The sequence below is a fragment of the Cyanistes caeruleus genome, chromosome Z, assembly GCF_971803275.1.
Source record: "Cyanistes caeruleus chromosome Z, bCyaCae1.hap1.1, whole genome shotgun sequence".
In the NCBI taxonomy this organism is placed as follows: Eukaryota; Metazoa; Chordata; class Aves; order Passeriformes; family Paridae; genus Cyanistes; species Cyanistes caeruleus.
Window position 1 is genome coordinate 12,828,135 of NC_141732.1, and position 20,678 is coordinate 12,848,812.

Here is a 20,678-nt window from a genome sequence, read left to right on the forward strand (position 1 = left end):
TAAACCAAACAACAGCTTTAATAAGAATGTGTGCATAACAGGATTAATACTTGTGATAAATTTGAAGCAAAGGAGCTGGTAGCAGTCCTTTTCTGAGGACAATGACAGCAAAGCCTCAGCCTAGGGGAAGGTTAAATACATTAACCAGAGCTCATCAGTGACATGCTATTTTCTAAGGGTCTCCAAGATCTCTCCTTTCTCCTCTTCTACATATTTAGATGTGTTTGTTAGAGGCTAGGGAGGATGTTTCCTAGTGCACCAGCCCTCAGGAGTTCTTGCCCTGACTCAGGAAGATACACAGGTACACAAGGAGCTCCTCTGCTCAGTCTACAGATTCAGTTCCTTGGCTTCTATTTGGTCTGCTAATTGGGAAACTCTTTCCTCCCAGGAGCAGAGCCATCCCTTGATAGGATTTAATTAGCATCCAAAGCAGAGCCCTCACATAAAACTCTCACTAATCTCTGCTGCAGCTCAGCTTCCATCCCACCCAAGGCAGCACCTCAGTTGCAGATTCCCACCCTGGCAGTATCAAAGTGACAGATAGGAAATTTCCTCCCAGGCACAAAGAGCACACAAAAACTGAGGGCAAGACCAAAGGGACAGGGCCAAGAAAGGAAGCAAGATCCAGAGTGCATTTCTTTTGAGACCCTGAACGCACCTCCAGAAGACACTACAGCTCAGGTGGCAGAAGGTGACAGAGGGAGGGAGGCAGCTCACACAAGCAGAGGCTCTGTGAGAGCCTCAGCCAATGTAGATCCTGTGGAAGTCATTGGCCCCAAAGGCAGCGTTGCACTTGGGGCACTTGCGCTGCCGGGTGTCATAGCGCGTCTTCACGCACTCGAAGCAGAAGACGTGGAAGCACTTGGTGAGCACCGCGTCCTTCTTACGCATGTTGCAGCACGGGCACGTCAGGCGGGCCTGAAACACACAGACAAACAGAGCTGTGAGGGGCCCTGCAGCCCAGCTGCTGTGCTCAGAGATGTCTCAAGGTGAAGGTGCTTCCATTTCTTGTGGGGGCCAAAGAATTGGCCAGGAAAAGAATGCTGACGCTCCCCTGGAGAGCTTATCCCTAGGTAAAGCACCTTTCTGTTGTAGTGAGAAAAGTGTTCCTCCCAGAGACCTTTGCAGGTTACATGTTAATCTGTTGCATCCCATTGGTTTTCTTCCCCATCACTCTGCCCTGTTACTTGTATCCCAGTTTCCCCTGCCCCTACTTTTCCCTATATAAACCCCAGTTTTTCCCCTGTTGAGGTAGAGCTGCTGTCACTGGCTCCCTTTGCAGAGGACCCTTTTCTTAATAAAGGCCTATACTCTGGAATGCCACACAGTGCTCTGAGTCTCTCTCTGTGTCACCAGAGAGCTGCTGCTAAGCCTGAGCTGAAAATCACCTGCTGGGCTAGGGATGTGCCTGTGCCCCTGGGCATCCTTTCTTAAGGCACTTTGTTGTGACGTGCCTGTGCCTCGAGGAGGCCAAGAGTTAGCTTCAGATCAGCATTGTGAAAGGAGAGGCATGGCTGTGGGCCATGTGTGTGGGTTTTGACCCCCTGTCTTGGGGGATGGGTATGTGAGCCCTGGATAGAGTTGTCCTGCCCCAGGACAGGGGCAGCCCGGGAGCTCTGATTGGGTTTGAGTCCCTGGGGGTTTCTCCCTTGCTGTGTTTCTAGTGGTCCCTGACCCTGAACTCCATCCCCAAAGGTGAAGACCCTCAAGAGTTCTGTCCCTCAAAAACCCCTGCTCAGCCTCTGTTTGGGGCTTTCTGTTCTGGATCTGAGTTTGTTCCCATGCTGAATAAATGGTTTCATGAACAGTAGCCCATCTTCTTAAAGTTCCATGCTGGTCCCCAGAACCCTGCGGCTTCCCTGGACGAAATCCTGAGGTTGCGGACTGCAACAGCACTTCTTCAGGGAGGTCGCAGCACCCCTACCTACCATCTTTCCCACTGCAGCAATTTCTCAGAAGGACAATGTTTTTTCTTCAGTGCCAAAGTACAGATAAGAGATGTCAGATATTGAAAGTGTGCACACACACCTTCTGCCTAAAGTGAAAAGGGAACCTGATAGACACAGATACTCACCTTGTAATCCTTGATTTCCTCCATCAGGATCTCATCACAATTGGGAACCATGTCAGGCTTCTTTGTGGTCTCCAGCTTCCTGCGCAACCTAGAAATATCTTCCTGCATAAAAACAGGAGACCAAATGAAGGAGCAGTACATTTTCTATCACAGCTTCTCAGGGACCAAAGAGAATGTCACCTGGGTAAGTAATGCCACCCACAGTTTCATCCCCTATAATCCAAGGGACAACACAATCATCTGATGCCACAAGTATTGCCAGTTATCAGACTTGTCAGCAGACAAAATCTGAAAGAGCCAAGACCTGATGAAGCCAAAGATAAAGTGAAACTGGACACCAGGAGCAGTTAAGCTGAAACCCTCTGCAAGCTCAGTGTACAAGGAGAAGGACACTAAAGCAGACAGACCTTGAAGGATTGTGCATAGGATATATACCTCAGCCCTTTTGAAGTTGAACATCTCTTTCTCTCTAGTTACTCTGTTTTCCACAATCTCCTCCTGAAAATCATGTAACTTCTTCTGAGCTAGCTCTAGTTGGGCCTTCAGATCATCTGCAAGCTGCGCTGCATCCATAGCCTGAGAAAGAAAACCAGTATAGAAGGACCAAACACAGAAAAACAGCTCTCATGATTTCTAGTCCCTTGTTATTACTTTATTCTCAACAAGATCTAATCATTTAGCTTCAAGATTCCTTTGGTCAAGAGCCAAACCTTGGCATACTGCAAAGTACATCACCTAGAAAAACACTAGTGTTCATACAGTTCTCTCCTTAATGTATTTTCAGCCTTCCAGCTTCCATGTTTTCTCTATTAAATTGTTTAGAGGCAGTTCTACAGCTGAACTAGACTGAACTGTGAGATACCCATTTCTAACAATCTTCTCTCTTCACTAGTTCTCTGCTAACTTGAAAACCAAATGCCCTTAATACCATGAATTGTTGTATTAAGCACAGGTGACTGCTGAATTCTCCCCAGCTTCTCTTCACAGTGATATTCCTGCTTTCCTTTCTCCCTATTTTAATGTAATTTCTGTATTTCTGCTAAAACTTAGCAACAAAGGCAGCATCAACCATAAGACTTAGTCTTTACTGGTAACACACCTACTTTTTTGATCTTAGGCATTTGTTAGAAGTGTTCCCATTCCCCAGCTCTATTTTCCTTTTGCTTACCTCATCTTTCCCACAAAAAGCTTTGACCCCAGTTAACTTCACCCGGCTGCTATCTCTTTCTTCACTACAGGTTTCACAGAAACACGTATGTCCTGCTTCTCCTTATCAAAGGAAAACATTAGTATGTAGTACTTTAATCATAGTTCTCTGCAGGACTCCTCAGCTTCTGATATACTCATCCAAAACCAGGGAATACCAGGTTCTGTAATGCCAATGAGAGCTCAGAGCCTTCTATGCCTCCCACAAGGCAGCAGCTCCACCACACAAACCAAGAGGAAACAAAGGCATTGCTCACCTTGCGTTTATTCATTTCCAGGGCCTGTGTTCGCAGACCCAACTCCTTCTCTCCTGTTCCAATACTGTTCTGCAGTAAGTGTTCCTTCTCCTCCAGCTTCCGTACAACCTGCAGCTGGGCATCCACCTTGGAAAGGGAGACAGAAGGAACAGAGGGAATGAATGCATGCTCTGTGGGTCTTCAGAGCTGTCACTCAAGCTGCTACTCAACCCTAAAACCACCCCTGCTTCCCCATCACCAAGGAGCACACCTTCAGCTTGCCTTTTCCTCCCTGAACAGCTGTGCCTATATCCAGAGAGCCATACCTAGATCTCTCTGGTCAACACTTAAAAACCTAGCAGTCAAATATTTGCAATAAAGATGTCTTAATTTTTGGACAGTGGTGTAAAGACTTGCTGCAAGGCAGTGAAAAGTTGCACAGTGGTTCCAAGGATGACAGGATACAGAGTCATAGAATGGCCTGGATTGGAAGGGATCTTAAAGATCATCTAGTCCCAGCCTCCCTGGGATGTCTTCCACTAGGCCACATTTGTCAAAGCTCCATCCAAGCCTGCCCTTGAACACTTCAGGGATGTGTGTTGGGGCACACAGGGATGGGGCATCCACAACTTCTTAGGGCAACTTCTAGCAGTCCTTCTAGTGAAGCACCAAACTCTCAGTAAAGAATTTATTCCTAATACCTAATCTAAGCCTGTCCTCTTGCAGTTTAAAACCTCTTGTCCTGTCATCATATGCTCATATAAAAAGTTCCTCCCCCTCCTTATTTTAAGCCCACTTCAAAGACTGGAAGCCTGCAATGAAGTCTCCCCTGAGACTTGTCTTCTCCATGCTGAACAAGCCCAGCTCTCTCAGCCTGTTCTTGTAACAGAGGTGCCCATTTCTTCTAATCATCTTTACAGGCTCCTCTGGACTCCCTCCAGAGGTCCATGTGTCTTGCCCGTGCTGAGGCCCCCAGAGCTGCATGCAGCCCTGCAGCTCGGGTCTCATGAGGGCAGAGTAGAGGGGCAGAATCCCCTCCCTCAGCCTGCTTCCCATGCTGCTTTGGATGCAGCCCAGAACGCAGTTGGCTTTCTGGGCTACCAGCATGAGCTGCTGGTTATGTCCAGCACGTCCATCCACCAGAATCTTTCTCTGTTCCAGTGTTCTCAGTGACTTCTCCTGCCAGTCTGTGCCCGTGTCTAAGGCAGTTCAGACTGAACCACAGTTTCCAACTCCTCCTGCTTGTTACCAATATATACAAGTAAAGATAGAATATACAGGTAGAAGTAGCATTACAACAGGAAAAGGACTTCACACTTTTCCTCACCCATCTGTTCTCCATAGCAGTGAACCCGTAGGACATTTTAATGCTCATACAGCAGTCTCAGCTTCTTATAAAGACAGGCCCCTTTGAAGCCTGATGTGTTCCTAGGCTGGTGAGAGGAACATTCCATCCTGGGCTCATTTTGGTGAGGATAGTTAATTCTCTTCAGAGCAGCTCACACGCTGCTCTATTCTGCATTTTGGAGCAAAACACTGTCAGTAACACAGCACTGTTTCAGTTTTTGCTGAGCAGAACTTACACAGCATCAGGACCTTCTGTGTCTCCCGCTGCTCACCAGCAGGTTGGCTGAGGGTGCCCAAGAAGCTGGGATGCTACACAGCCAGGACAGCTGATCCAGCTGACCCAAGGGGTGTTCTGTACCCTACAATGCTGTGCTCAGCAGTAACAGCTGGGGGAAAGGAGGAAATGGGAGGATGTTCAGAGCTGCACTGTTTACTAAATAATAATAAGGCATGATGAAGCCCTGCCTTCCTGGAGATGACTGAACTCCTGCCTGCCACAGGAAGTAATAAATTAATTTTTTGTTTCACTTGTATAGACATCTTTGTTTCAACTGTTAATGCTTTTATTTCATCTCACCTGTTTTCTCACTTTGTCTCTCTGATTCTTTCCCCTTCCCCTCAGCAGGGGAGCAAGCAAATGCTTGTGTGCAGCCTCCTTAAACAGATAACCCACAACACTTTCACCTTCTCCACCAGCTCTCTTGTCTTCTCTCCTTTTTCCATATTACCTGTGTTTTCAGTGTCAGAACCTGGTCAGCCAGCTCCTCCTTTTCCTCTTTCAGCAGCTTATGGATCTGGTTGGACTTGATACGTTCTGACATCAGCTTAAAGTTGGCATCATCCTTCTCCCTCAGCTGCTGCATCAGGCGGATGTTCTGTTCTTGCATGTCTTCAAAGGCTTGGCCTGTCACATCCATTTCTGATAGCAGGGCCTCCTCCTCCTGCAAAAGAATCACAGACTCTGGCCAAACTGTGCCCTGGACCCCCTACAGTGAGCCTGAACATTATATTCAGAGACACCAAACCTAGTGAAGATGAAGGAAGATTCTTGGTGTCAGGGAACACCATCATCCCAACAACCACGTACTCCCTACAAGTCTGTGCCACAGCAGAGATACTCTGGATTTGAAGGTGCAGAGAAAAGATAGTCACCTGTCACCTGTCTGGCAGAATCAGTTTTGACACAGTTGTTGGCAGAGCTGGGAAGAAACCAACTCCCAATTCCCAGCAGCTGAACAGCTGTCAGATACACCAGGCCAAAAACTCTACATGGACAGCTTGACAGCTCCCAGCTAACAGGCTGCCAAGCCTCTTAAACTCACTTTGACCACTTCAGCATTGACAATGTAGAGCATGTCTCTTCTACAATAACAAGAATCTGAATTCTAAAAACGTACACATAAATTCATTGGCTTGCCTCTACCCTGCTCTTTCATTGAATTAAGAGCAATTAATTCTCTTAATATTTTTTAGCAGAAGGTATGTACCAGTTCCATGCAAACATACTCACTAGATGAACTGAGGAGATAATAATTCTTAAAACAAAACTCTAATCTCTTCCCCCAATGGCTGATAAAACCAATTCTCCTCTGTGTGCTTCACCAAGGCCACATGTTTCATTGTTTATTTAATGCTAATTGTTATTAAACATTTCCTACCATGGCCTGCCTGTAATACCCCAGAGCTGAGGGTTGAGGGGGTTAATTTGTTGGTGGTTCTTCTCCTTGTTTTCTTTCCTTTTGGTAAACAAGGACCAAACTCCCATTTCCGGCCAGATATAAATATACATCCAGATATAAATGATGATACATATATATGGAGGCCAAAGAACCGGCCAACAGGGAGCTTGCTACACTCCCTTGGAGAACTCATCCATAATCCACAGACCCTATTGTTACAGAGAGCAAAATTTCTCCCCCAGACCTTTGCAACCCTATGTTAACCCCTGGTTCTTCCCTTTACTCTCTGCCCCTGGGCCTGCATCCCATTGGTTACTGGTACCTCCCACCCCTCGCCTTCCCTATATCTACCCTGTTTTTTTCCCCAGTTCAGAGAGCTTCTGTGCTGGCTCCTTTCACAGAAGATCCTGCTCTAATAAAGGGTGATTTCTCTGTGGAATCACTAGCCAGAGCTCCAGTCCTTTCTTCCCTGTGTTGCCTGGGAGAAGCTTCTGCCGAGCCAGACACCACTTGCTGGGCCAGGAGAGGGACGTGCCAGTGTCTCCGAGAGCAGTCCTTCTCAGGATGCTTATTCAGGAAGGTCACAGCACTCCCGCCATCCCAGCTGCTGTGGCACATATATACATATACAAATGATGACAAATATAAACATCCAGATATAAATTCCTTCTCTTCCTGGAGGCAACCTGAAGGCAGCTCCCTTATAGTTGCTCCACCCAAAAGAGAACTCATCAGAAACTTCTCACCTGCTTAGCCATAGCAAGTTTCTTCTGTAAATATTCAATCTGTTCCTCCACTGCTCGGATCTTGCGGAGGGCATCCTCATCAGCCATCTTTTTACTCTCCTTTTTTTCCTTGTCTTCCAATTCTTTTACCCTCTGCCTTAGTTCTTCGAGCTACAAGAACCAACCAGAAATGATATAAGGATGTGCCCTGAGCATTGTTAAGAGCCCATTTTCCCCAAAAATCTCTGAAACACTCAGGACTGCCTTCAAAGCATAGAAAAAAAAACGCCATGTCATTTTGACAGAGTATTACAGGCAGATGTGCCACTGAGATGGGCTGTAAGCCCAAGATCTTAACTTCCACACCTTTGAAAATTTCACAGCATCTTTTATCAGAGTAGGAACATCAGTCTCCTGCAACTGTACATGTATGGATATGTGGACAGAGAGCAACTTCTCCTTTAAGGACATCTGGTCAAGGATCTGTTCCCACACAAGAAGATGATAGGAAAAAGAGGAGGTAAAATAAAACATACGGAGATGCAAACTTGGCAGAAAAATGGTAAGGGAGGCAGTGATGAGAATGAAACCTGGTCAGTCACATTAAATGATGAAAACACATAGGACTGTGAAAACGCTTATTCCATCAAGTGTGGAATATCTGAGTGTGGGAGAAAGAGAAAACCAGAAACAAAATATACAGAGACACAAACCTGACAACAAAAACACAAAGAGAGGAAGAAAACCTCTCTGGTCACAACAGCTGATAGGATTCCAAGAAACCACACAAACCACTTCCAGGAAGATCAGCTTGGACTTTGAAACTGATGACACTGTAAAGCAGGAATGGCTCCTGAACTGGGAGGACTGTGGGAATCAAGAGCTGTTCAAATCCAGAAGCAATATGCAAGGAAATGGAGATCAAGGATGAACAAACTGGGGTTTGACAGAGAAGGGTATAAAAGGAGCCAGTCCCATGGAAAATCTGGGCAGTCAGTACACATTTGTCTGGCTCAGCCTTGCACATTATCATCACAGCCTGTCCTGTTCTATCTTCTTTTTATTACACATTTTCTTAAGTATCCCCATGTAACCTAACTCTTTACCCCATGTATGTGGGCTACACAGAGTAAGTGCTGCCTATAGGTGAGACCTGCTTGTGAAGAAGGTAAGAGGGGCTTGGAACCACAGGGGTCCCAAACAGAGGGACATGCTGGTACTTAAGGGATCTGCAAATGGGTCGGTACTTATGAACCTAGAGATTGTTGTGTGTGTGTGTGCCTGCACTAGCAACCAGCCCGTTTATTCCAGACCATTTCAATCTCTAAGTGACAAAGCTGAGAAGAAAAACAATCCTCAGATCAGAGGAAACAACACAGTTCTGCTGCAGAGTATCTGAAAAGAAGTTTAACACGTTAAAAAGAAAAAAGAAGAGTAATTAGAAATACCTCAGCTTTTGCCTTTTTCTCAGCTGCCATCAGCTGCACTTTGTCCCTCTGCTCTTTGGGGGCTGATCGGTACATATCTAGCAACAGTTTCATCTCCTTCTGGCTCTCCTGGGCCTTCCTGGAGAAAGGGAGACAGACCACTGTGAGAACATAGCAGCAAAGCCACACTGTTACACAGCCAGCATGAGAGCCTGGCAATATTCTTTCCATCGCCCACATGGACATGGAGTCATCCTTGGCTCATCTTAGGCTGGTAACATAAACAGCAGTTGAGTACAGGCTGGAAAATAAACATATTCAGGCACATGGATTGAAGTGAGGTGGAGATGAAATATATATACTAACAATAAGCTACAACCTATCCACCTCTGCTTTGAGAACCATCAAGGAGTGGGAACACTCCTGTGAACTTCTATGCTACTGTTATGACAACAACAAATAAACATTACTTGACCATGAAGTATCTGGTTTGGTAACTCATGCTCTAGGCTATTGAAGGAAAACCACTTCTGCATTGACCACATCACAATCAGATACAGAAGGTGTCAAGAAACTCTCTTGGCTTCAATGATGCTGATCCCGTAAAAGCAAGAACTTGCAAACACCCCAGGCTTGGGCACTGCTCCCACAGGAAAAGGAGAGACAACAACTCTTACTTGAGCTCAGCCTTCAGCTGCTTGATCACTTCAGCCTCCTTCTTTCTTCCCTCTTCATGCTTCCCTTTCTCCTTCTCTTTCAACTCTCTCTCCTTCTCTGATTCCTTCTGCTTCTGCTTTTCCCGCTCTCGTTCCTTTTCCTTCTCTTTCTCTTTTTCTCGTTCTCTCTCTTTCTCCTTCTCTCGTTCCCTCTCCCTTTCTCGTCTCTCCCGCTCCCGTTCCTCTTCGTCTCGTCTGGCCTTCATTTCATGAACATCTTCAGAAGCAGCCTTGGGAACAGACACTTGGGCAGAAGGATCATCAGGCTCCTGCTTGACCTCTGCAGGTTCCTCCTTTGTGTCTTCAGTGCTGGACTGGGTCTGGAGGAGAGCGCTGCCACTGCGAGAGCGGATCTGGCATGGAACAGCAAGAGAGATGACCAAGAAAACAAATGTTAAAGTTCTTAGCCAGGAGACTTCTTTACCCCCTTCTCCTTTGTCTTCCCAGACCTATGCTTCAACATCCCTTTTCATGGAACACTACACAGCTACAAAGGAAGAGCATTCATTTGGTCAAAGGCAGCAGCGAAGTGCAGAGCTCCACAGAAAATTTCACTGCATCCTGAACAGTGTATCAGAAAGATAGATACATGGGATCAGTTGATACAGCACTGATACAGCATTCCCCCTTCCCCTAAGCACTTTCCCCTCTTTTCTGGCATTCCTGCTGTGTTACCTTGTTCAGGTCAGACTGGGCCTCTCTCAGTTTGCGCTTGTATCTCAACACCTCTCCCTTCAGCTGGTGGTTGTGATTCTGGAGGCTGCTGATGAGGTGACGCATCTCCCGATTAATTGGGCCTGCGAAAACAGAAATACCTCTGTAACAAACCAGTGTTTCTGTCCCCCTTCTTGGGGACTTTCATGGAAACGGAGAACAAGCTAAATGACAATGACAAAGAACAAAGTAAGACTCTTACCATTCTGCCACACAACAGAGCAACACAAAACACTTGCAGAAAAAAATCATGCCAGTTTTATATGCAACCATAAGTCCTTGCAAATTAACAGTCCTAAGTTTCCACTTAACATTACTTTTATGCCCATGATCCCATGGGAAATGTGTCACGTTACAAAAGAAATCTGATCTAAATGCTACTACAGAAGTAATTTGCTTTCTCTGATGGAATTTAAAAATTACTGCTTTGCTATCTAGATTGTCCTTACAGACCTGGAAATGAATCTGCCCTCACAAGTAATCTTTAATAATGCAAAATATCCTGTCATAAACCAAAATATATTTTTTTTTTACCTATCTATCTATCTATCTATCTATCTATCTATCTATCTATCTATCTAAAAGTGTATTTATTATGCAGCATCGAGAAGGTAGTCAGACAACATGGAACTGGCCTCCCAATAAAACAGGTGAAGCGCTTTGTTTTTTGAGATGAAGAGATCTGCCAGAAAAAGTATTTAACAGTAACAAAGAATCAAGCCAGGTGTTCTAGTGCACTGCAGCCCCTAATGGGCATTGGTGGGCAGGTGGTGTTTGTCTTTCGGCACAGCACAACAACATACCTGCTTGCTCATTGGCAGCAAGTGTCTGTTCAAACTCTATCCTCAACATCTCATATTCTTTGCGGACTTGTGCCAGGGTGTCCTCCAGCTGAATCACCTCAGTGCGTAGCTTCTTGTGAAGGCTGACCTCATCCCTCTGAGGAACAAAAAGGAAGCAGAACTTGGTGCTTTGAACCTTGAGTATCTCTCACCTCATCAATATAAGGTACCTCATGAGCCTGAATTATTGCCAGAAACATAAATTTCCTGAGCACCCGCGGAGGCACACAGATCCAGCAGTGACGATCAGTGGCATGACAAAGTTCCCAGGCTGACGAAGCAGAGGCGTTACCTCGATCAGTTCAACCTGGCGCTGGTGTGTGGCACGGGTGCTGTGGAGCAGTGTGCGGGCCTCGTCAAGGTGCACCTTCAGCTGGAGACTCTCGTTATACAAAACAGAAAACTGGGACTGCATGCAGCGATATTCCGGGGTCTCCTTCACAGCCTCTTCCACTGCTCGTCGCAGCTCAACCTAGTTGTGACACAAGAAAAGGCCACAAAAAGGAGTATTATCCCCTTGCCTTTGGTCTCTGTCTCAAGACAGGAGAACAGTGACTCATGCTGCCACAAGCAAAGACAAAAGTAGAACTTCAACAGCACTGCTGTGAAGTAGGTCCAAGTGATATGCTTCAGTACCGATTTTAAAAAGTCTCTGTGGTCTCTGCATGCACTAGGCTGCTTCTCTTGCACAACCACATCATGCAAGTTTTTGACTCTTGGGTCCTAAAATAGCTTCTCTCAAAAATATGAACTTGGAAAACATAAAAAATTGTAATCACCCAGATCAATAAAGACAGACACATAAAAAAATATGAGAGAACAAAGAAAATGCACATGCAAGTAGGCGTTGTTAGCCTTCTTCCAGTAAGACATAATGACTGACAGCAAGAGAAAAGAAAAAAATCCCCAGAGGTACAGAACTGAATTCCTAGAAAAAAGTTAGCAGTTGTGACTAGCGGCGAAGAACATACACATATATACATGTATTCAGCTTAGAAGTAATTAGGGGGAAAAAGTTGCAAGCTAAAGAACGTTTCTCTCTAAACAAACTCATATGGATAAACAGAATTCAGAGCTGCCTCAAGACAGTTTCCACCAACACATCTCTGAAATTTAGGTTCTCCAGACAGACATTACTTATAGCTGGAACTGACCACTAAGATGACATTTGGATTACTCTCTCCATCATACACTTCTCTACCACAGAGTCACAGCTTCTTGCATTTAAAACATCACCACCTTTAAAACTTCACAAACTCATAGGCTGTTTCCTACCTATCCATCCCCCACACTGGGAAAGACAAATTCACTGACTCTTTCAAGAGCTTCTCTCCCCACATAAGTTCCCTGATTGTTTCTGTTCCCTGGCTCCACTTGCACAGGCCGTGGGCAAGGTGGAAGAGCGATCACTACTTGTAAAGAGGTGAAAACAGTTTTAACCAGACATAGTCAAAACAGACTGAAAGATCAGAATGGGGCACGGGCAGGAAACCATTACAATTTCCAACGGTGGCCACACGGTGTCACCAACACGCTGAACAACAAATAGAGCCATGGATCCGCTGAATTTTACCTGGAGCAAAGTGTAACACAGCTAAAGAGCAGGCTCAGAACAGGCACTGCTAATGAGCTTTCCTGCAGATACAGCACTGCAAGGCTGAGGGCACCTCAGAACACCTTCATCCTCACATAGCTACAGATGTCTCACCTTGAGCTTTTCATTTTGTGTTGTTACTTCCTCAAGATCCTGACGTAGTTCCTCCAATTCATTAAGGCGATTCCCAGCAAGCTCTTTATTCTCTTCCAGCTCTGCATTCATCTCCTCAAACTGTTGGGATAAACTGCTTGTAAATCCCACTGTTAATGTTTCTCCTGAGTGTCCTAATGAATTATCTGTTCATGCAGTAACAGCAATTACAGACAAGCAGTCAGGTAATGTGACCAAGTGAAACAGAGTCTATTTACACCAGATGTTTCATGAGCAGGAAACTCGTACACAGACAAAATGGCTTGCCCAGAGTCACCCAGCTTTGCATCACAGGATCTAAAATTATCTAAATTAAGTATCTAAATTCTGCTCAAATTGTGGCCCTTGTTCTCCTTGACTTTATTCTTCCCCTTGCCCACAGTCAAGCTGACCTTACCTTGCGGGCATTAATGGTGATTGTTCCCCCATAGAGGCTGCTCCCAGCTCCATACACCTTGTAGCCTTTGGAATTTACCTGCAAAAAATGAAAGAGATTTCCTCATGACCCAGTGAAATACTGACAAGAGTGATGCAGCAGATCCAAGACCAAAGAAGATACACTGCAGATTCTCAGCTCTCCCAGCCAAGTCCTAGAGAGGATGTCACACACCCATCCAAGACCAGCCCCACCTCCCAGGTTTCCTGGCCAGCAAGGCAGAGCTTACTCGTTCCAGGACGTCGGCCAGGTGGCGGTTGAGCCTCTGCTCCCTCTTGCGGATCTTGTCAATATCCCACTGAAGGTCCTCAATCATTGTCTCTAGGACAGACACCCGGGATTCTGCTGTCTCCACCCTCTCTTGCAGCTTGGAGAACTGCAATCAAAGGAGTGCTTCAGCCAACATATTACGTAGAATCAGCTTTCCCTGAGGCTGCTCAGGAGTCATTCTCTTATCCACCATGCACTTTTCATCTTTTGCTGTGGTGACAGACTATTCCATGAACTGTCCTTAATTTTACACTGGCCAAATCCCAAGACAGCAAGAAAAATACGATAAAACTGAAAATTAAAAAAGAGCAGGAAGCTGCTAATATCTGGCAGAATACAGACATAGACACCTCAGCTTATTCAAAGGTTTTTTTGATTTTAATATTTTCAATTCCTATTTCCATCTACTCTACAGAGCACCTAAGTGCTCAGAGGTCTAACACTGAGCAAGACCAGAATTAACACAATTTTTAAATGAACTGAAATCTCTCAAACAAATCCTGCTAATAATGTGAATCCCTTAATAAGTGGGATCATCTTGTAACTGTCAAACAACACAGAGAAACCAAGAAATTCAGACTGACAGGGATGCCAGTTAGACTGTTCCAGGTGTCTACACAGCCCCCTTAGCATCACTTGCCCCCAGTTCCTCTGCTGTCCCCTTTTCTTTTGAAGTTAAATCCATTCAACTCACTGACTTGCTTATTTCCTTTCCTTTAGTCATGTAACAAGCAAAACATTCTGATTTATACAGAAAATCTATGTACACCTCTCTACAACAACATTACTTTCATAACTTTTGAACCATGCTGCTCCTGTGCCTCTCCAAGGAAATAAGCTGCTTTCCAAACTATGGTAACAAAAAATTATGCTATTAAGTAGGACCCCAAAGCAGATTTCTTTCTCTCTCATTTTTATACCTCCTGAGACATGATTCTGTGCTTCTCCTGAAGAACATCAACCAGTTCCTGCAGCCGTCCATTCTCATGTGACAGGTAGGAATTCAACTCCACTACTGCTTCTTCCATCAGTGAAATATCTGAAAGGTACACAAAGAAAAGGAAATTAATGGAAATCAAGGAGCACTGATTTTAATTCCTGAACAGCACAGAGAGAAATAAGAAAACAGAAAAGGAGATTTCTGGGTTTAACATCAGTTTACCCTACCTCTCCCACAAGGCTACCTCTGCCTTGGGCTTCCTGAGGGCCTGACCTCCATCCACAGAGAGCTTTGACTTGCACTCCCTGAGCAAAACGCTCTACAGTTTAACAGTGCTGCACACACCTGGCATGGGGACCATCCCCTCACACCAGGGATTACTTCAGCTTTGCCTGGACCAGCAACCCAGAGCATGCCCTTGGAATTCAGGGACACCCGAATTCAGGGACACCCGAATGCTGTCCAAATTCATGCATAAAACTCTACAACAGGTGATACCAAGTGGCAACCACAGCACCGAGGTGACAGGGAAAACTAGAGCACCTGAGGACAGGCTCACATGGCACCAGTGTCAAAGCTACTACAGTTTATGACTGCTAGCCATGCACAGCAACACCTCCCTACAGCAAATGCCAGACTTGGTCAGAGCACACAGAAGGCACACCAAGCATGAGCTGATATTCCATCCAAAGTTTTGTTCAAAAGATTAAAATGCTAACCTTAAGCTAATGAAGTTTTTTCAATAGTCATCAGAGTGTAAAGAATCTGCTACATTAATTTTTAGACACTGGTCATTTGGCTTTCTCTGCAGAACTCTGCTACATTCAAAACTGACAGCTACTCTAAGTACAGCACGCTATTAGATGGGCACCATTTTTCTCAGGCCTCAGTGGAAACTGAGCTGTTGGTTATTCCTACACGTTCTACTAAACTGCAAAGGAGAAGGAGCCCACCATCAGTTTGCAATGCTGATTTCACTTTTACTTGTAAGCATGAAGCCTTTTATGTGGTGGCTGAGGACAGCTGGCTGATAAGGTTCAACTGTGCTCTCTGACTTCTCAGGCACGTGAACACAATACTGGCAGAAACAGCTGCTTCTTAGCCCAACATGCTGAGCAGAGCCCAACATGCTCAGCATTCAAGTACAGAGGTAGCTACAATACACTTCTGGCACATGGTCCTTTAGTAGAGGTTTTGGTAACGAGAGTTTGGAAAGCCAAACAAATTCATTTTGAAAAACAAATGCACATGAGAAGGACTAGACCTTAATGTCTACAATGCAGGATGAGGTCTAAGGAGGGAGAGGTTGCAGATAAGCATTCTTGAATACCTGCCACTGGTCATACCTCCACTATTCAGCTTGTGAGACAGCACATCCACCTTCTCCTGCAGCTTGTCATACATTGTCACAATCTGGGCAACAGCTCGGCGGGAGGACTCCACACGCTCCTGCAGCTGAGATTCTATCTCCTCACTGGTACTGCTGGCTAGAGTGGCCAGGAAGGAGAATGCTGGCTCCAGTCCTTCCCCTGGAAACATAAAGAGGTGAAAAGAAGTAAATGTGTTCTCGAAGGTACATATATAATCAATCTTTACAATCACAATAAAAGTCTTCATCTGCCTTTTGAAACGGACCTCAGCATTGTCCATAGCAGAAATCCATCCTTCCCACTGTCCCCAGACAGGTGCCTCACCTCGTTCTCTCTCATCTTTGCGCTCCTGATTACTGTCAGAGTCTGGTTCAGGTTCTGGCACCACCAGTGCTTTTCTTTCAGACAAAAAGTCTCCAAGACCTTGGTCCAGGTCGAAGCGTTTAAGGATGATGCGGATATTTTCATCAAACTGAATGATGGGACAGGCAATGCAAGAGAAAGAATGGATGTGAGCAAAGGAAGTGCAGTGGTACAGCAAAGACAAGAAAACAGTGTATATAAAGTAACAAAAGCTGTTACCAACCTGATTCCAGTATCGGTTGATGATCAGCAGAGAGGCATCATCGGTTGCTTGCCGACACTCCAGCTTCTCAATGTGCTCCCGCAGCTCATCTTCGATGGCCTGGCGCTGGTCGAGCATCTCTGCGAGCTTCCGGTTCTTGGTCTGCAGGGTCCGGATGTCCAGCTCCTCCTGGGCACAGGCACACGGGACACACAGGCCAGGTCTCAGAAGGGCTCATCCTGACCCCAGAGGCATTTTTGCCTCCAGATGAAAAACAACAAAAGGTGGAGTGGGGGTATTCAAGGAAGACATACCGTTGATGAAACACCACCAAGTTTAATGGTCTCCACAGTGGTGCCTGAATCTTCGACCCCTGCCTTTTTCTCTGGAGGTGCAGAAGGGCCAGGCTCTCCAGCTGCCCGTTTATTACCAATTCCAGACATGGTGGCTGAAGTGTACAGACTCTCACCTTCTCCGAGTTCTTCCTGAACATTAAAGAACACTATTAAAAGAGATGCCAAATACACATCCACGTGGTCAATTTGTTTGGGGTTTTTAACATGCTGACCCATCACGGTAACAATATGCCCAGAACAGAGCAGATCATGGAAGTCAAAAGATTTTGAAAAATATCTGTTGGGAGGAATGGATTAAAAGTGGAAGACTGGTAAGGAGGACTGTAAATCACTCAAGTGACATTGCAGCTGGGAATAACCCTTGATAAGACAGTGATCCTCTGGCATGGGCTGAGTTTAAGGGTGCCCACATAGGGCATATATAGGGTCTCATACTGCACCTCTGCCCAAGTGTTGCTTTGGGGATCCCACAAGTAGCAAGGTAATGGAAACAAATCTACACCTTGTGTTCTAACTGGGAGTTTGTGCCAGCCTGTGCTGACTCACACATGCTGGTCCAACATTAAGATGTAAAAGACACTAGCCCGATCAGAACTGCAAACATAAAGCTGATGGGGAAAACATCCATTGATCTGTAACTCTAAAATGGAAGTACTGTACCTTATCACCCTCTTTGCAAAAAAATCTTCACCCAGGTTCAGTGGTTCAGTCACTACTCTTCTGCATTAACAAAAATGAAACAGGTTAGACTTTAGCAGACAACCGAGATGGTGTGTTTGTGGCACCAGTTCACTGCACAACAACCAAACTGTTCTTATTCAATCTACACACAAAGCCAGTCCAAGCTGAGGGAATAAATGAGTTCTATACTCAGAAGGCTCACAAATCCTATGGAACTGAAAAGCAACTCAAGGTTTGTAAAGACCCATTCCAAGAGTTTTCCTGTGAACCAGGAGAAATGCAGACATGCTTGAAGAGAACTCATTCCTAACTCAATGCAGTCTGAAAAGCTCTGGACTAATAGAGAATCACAGACCAGCTGAGGCTGCAAGGGAGGACTGGAGTTCACCTGCCCTGTGCTCCTGCACAAGGCAAACCAAAGGAGGCTGCCAAGGGCCCTGTCCAGGCAGCCTGAGCATCTCCAGGAACAGAAACTCAGTCATGGCTCTGGGCAGCCTCCCCAGTACTTGACCACCCTCAACATTAAGACAGGCTTTTCTCATGTCTGAAAAGAATTTCCTGTAATTCCCTAAAATATTATTTAGCAAAATTACAAGTGTAACCTCAAAGGCTTTCCAACACAAATGGAGCGGCTGGGGATGAAAAATCGAACCAATTACATCTTCACTAGACATAAGCTGCATTCTTCTGTCACAGTCACTGATGCTGAGCCAGCCTCTAGATTGAATGAAACCAGAAGTGAATGAAGTGCAGACCATATCAGTAAAACTTGACCTGTTCCATCTAAGCCTATAACAGCATTTACAGTCAAACTAGGGGTTATGAACTGAACCTTCCAGTTCTTATCTCTTTTAATTGAGCAGTTCTACTGAAAGCCACAAGGCCATTGCATTTTGAAGATGAAGCTCATACACTGCTTTGTCAAACCTCAGCATTTCACAAGCATCTCAGCTTGGAACTGCCCTTCCTCAGATGCAAAATAGTAAAAAGATTATTTCTAAGTGAGCTACTGAAACAGCACATATGGGATCCTGTGAGGTATCATTTAAGAAAAAACATTAAATTACATCTCAAATTAAAAAAACAAAGACAACTGCCACAGAACCATTTTACTTCTCTCAGCAGCAGCACTGACTTTAGCTGGAATTCCAGGAGCATTGGAAGGGAACAGCTGTCACTAGAAACATCTCATGTGTCCCATGTCACTCCAGCAAGCCACCACTGTCCACTGCCTTTCACACTTCTTGTCCACAGACAAAATACCCCTTCCACTACCTCCTGGCACCACCCTCCTCAGCCCCAGCTCCCCTCTCACCACCTCCTCACACACTGTACACCAGACCCCAGCTCATTAACTTTCTATGACCACAGACCCTCTCTTTCACAAAATCACTTAGAATGGGAAAAACCTCTGAGACTGAGTCCAGCCTATGAACCAACACTGTTTTGTCAGCCACTCCATGGCACTGAATGACAAATCCAGCCAGGGACAGGGACTCCACCACCTCCCTGGGCAGCCCCTTCTAGTGGCTGACAATCCTTTCTGCTGCTCACACATGGAAAAGGCAAAGAGCTCTAAGCATGAATGTACATTTCTTTGAATGTCAGATTTATTTCCTTTTTGACACAGAACAGCTCATCTACTTTGCTAACGAACAAAATTTCACTTACCCTGAATTTGCTTTAAAAAAAGATGGATTTCTGATGACAAGCCCTATAGACTGAAACTCAAATTTGACTTTTTCTCACTTACTACCATTTTACAACTAAATCTAAAACCTTTACTACATCTGCCACCACTAGATGTTCCTTCTACAGTACATAAACTACACTACACACATATAAACCTGTATTTATGAACAGACACAGAACTATAGAAATAAAAGCACTGTGCAGATTTTAAAGCTGCTATTTGAGTTCATACTCCCCAGCAGGAACTCCAGTCAAGCAACGTTACATCCACAAGCCTAATGGGTTTTCCATGCCTTCAGGTCAGGTTCAGCAAGAATATCTTAAGCATGGAAGGAGAAAGGGGAAAACTGCCAATCCGTGCTCTGCCTGGCCCTAGCAAGGCATGGCTGGGTTGCTGTGTCCTGTTCTGGACTCCTCAGTACAAAGAAAAGGAGCTGCTGGAGAGGGTCGAGTGGCAGCCACAAAGATGATGAGGGCTCTGGAGCATCTGTCTTATAAGGAGAGACTGTGATATCTGGGCCTGGTTAGTCTAGAGAAGACTGAGGGAATCTCATTAATACACACAGGTATCTCCAAGGTGAGTGCCAATAGGGTGGTCCAGACTCTTTCAGTGCTACCCAGCAACAGGATGAGGAGCGGTGGCCATAAACTAAAACACAACAAGTTCCACCTAAACATGAGGGAGAAGTTCTTTTCATTTATGGTGGCAGAGCACTGGAACCGCTGCCCACGGACGTCACGGACTCACCCCCTCTGGAAACATCTCAAATCCACCTGGATGTTTTCCTCTGTCACCTGATCCAGATGACTCCGCCTTGGCACGGGGGTTGCACTGGGTGATCTCAACCCAAATCAAACAGAATCAAACTATTCTGTGATTTAGCTTCCCACGCCAGCCGTTCCCACACCTCCTCCGCTCTCCCACATCCCGCGGGGCTCCTGCCCCTTCCCCCGGCATCTTCCCACAGCGCCAAGCCGACACGCCGTGGGCCCGTCCCTCCCTTCCTGGGTGTGCACTGTCTCCAGCCCCCCGCGACCCCTCCTTCCTCCGCACGCCCCCACCCCGGCTCGCCCCGGCCCCGGCCCCCCTCACAGACCCGCCGAGACCGCCTCGCCGCCGCCGTCGCGCCCCGTCCCGCCGGCAATGGCCTCCGCCGGCCGCCCCTTCCGGTCACCCTTTCGCCCTCACCCATCATGGAGGCGCCGCTTTGCCCTCGCGCCCACAGCAAAGATGGCGGCGCGGGCGGAGTCGCCCCCGCCCACAAGCGGCCCCGGCGGAGCAGCCGCCTCCCTGCGCGCCTCAGGAGCCGGGTCTCGGCCGGACCGGCGGAAAGGGCGCTGGAGCTGCCGAACCTGAGCGAAATGTTCTGTGCCAGCCACGCTGTGGCAGCAGGGCCGGGGCCTTCGGCACTAGAGAGGCCACACCCTTGCTCCCCTCCAGTAGCGAGAATGTTTTGCTTTCCTCGGTGCTTTTTGTAGATTAATTCTGTGAATTGCTGTGCAGAGACAACACAGTAGACGAGGGAAAAATGCATCTGTATTAACAGCTGAAATATTTTTGTGAGGAATACTTGAGATACTTTTGTGAAGAAAGTGGGGGAGGCTAGCAATCCAATGCTAGTGCAGAGGAACTGCAGAGAAAGTCCTGCAGCAAT

General features: G+C 46.1%; 2 protein-coding genes across 4 annotated transcripts in view; one reads left to right on the forward strand and one right to left on the reverse strand.

Annotated features, from left to right (window-relative positions):
- LOC111944996 (E3 ubiquitin-protein ligase BRE1A) lies at positions 1–20,411 on the reverse strand. 3 transcript variants are annotated; one of them, XM_086868678.1, is made up of 21 exons: positions 20,213–20,411; positions 17,311–17,370; positions 16,609–16,779; positions 16,316–16,483; positions 16,054–16,201; positions 15,706–15,888; positions 14,340–14,458; positions 13,379–13,525; positions 13,111–13,188; positions 12,675–12,794; positions 11,259–11,438; positions 10,928–11,063; positions 10,086–10,207; positions 9,372–9,763; positions 8,716–8,833; positions 7,289–7,438; positions 5,592–5,804; positions 3,538–3,663; positions 2,510–2,650; positions 2,075–2,176; positions 1–918 (listed from the first exon to the last, which is right to left on the reverse strand). In XM_086868678.1, exons 3-21 carry the CDS (start codon positions 16,735–16,737, stop codon positions 742–744), a joined length of 2,949 nt encoding a protein of 982 aa, XP_086724804.1. In that variant the 5' UTR covers positions 16,738–16,779; positions 17,311–17,370; positions 20,213–20,411; the 3' UTR covers positions 1–741. The 3 variants fall into 3 exon arrangements, with proteins under 3 accessions (XP_086724804.1, XP_086724802.1, XP_086724803.1); XM_086868676.1 differs by having other exon boundaries at positions 20,121–20,256; XM_086868677.1 differs by lacking the exon at positions 20,213–20,411 and adding an exon at positions 19,772–20,041.
- The window catches only part of PGAP4 (post-GPI attachment to proteins GalNAc transferase 4), a 26,827-nt gene continuing 26,457 nt past the window's right edge, over positions 20,309–20,678 (forward strand). Inside the window, exon 1 of the mRNA XM_086868679.1 lies at positions 20,309–20,583. The gene's annotated coding sequence lies outside the window, so the exon portion shown is untranslated. The remainder of the gene's footprint in view (positions 20,584–20,678) is intronic.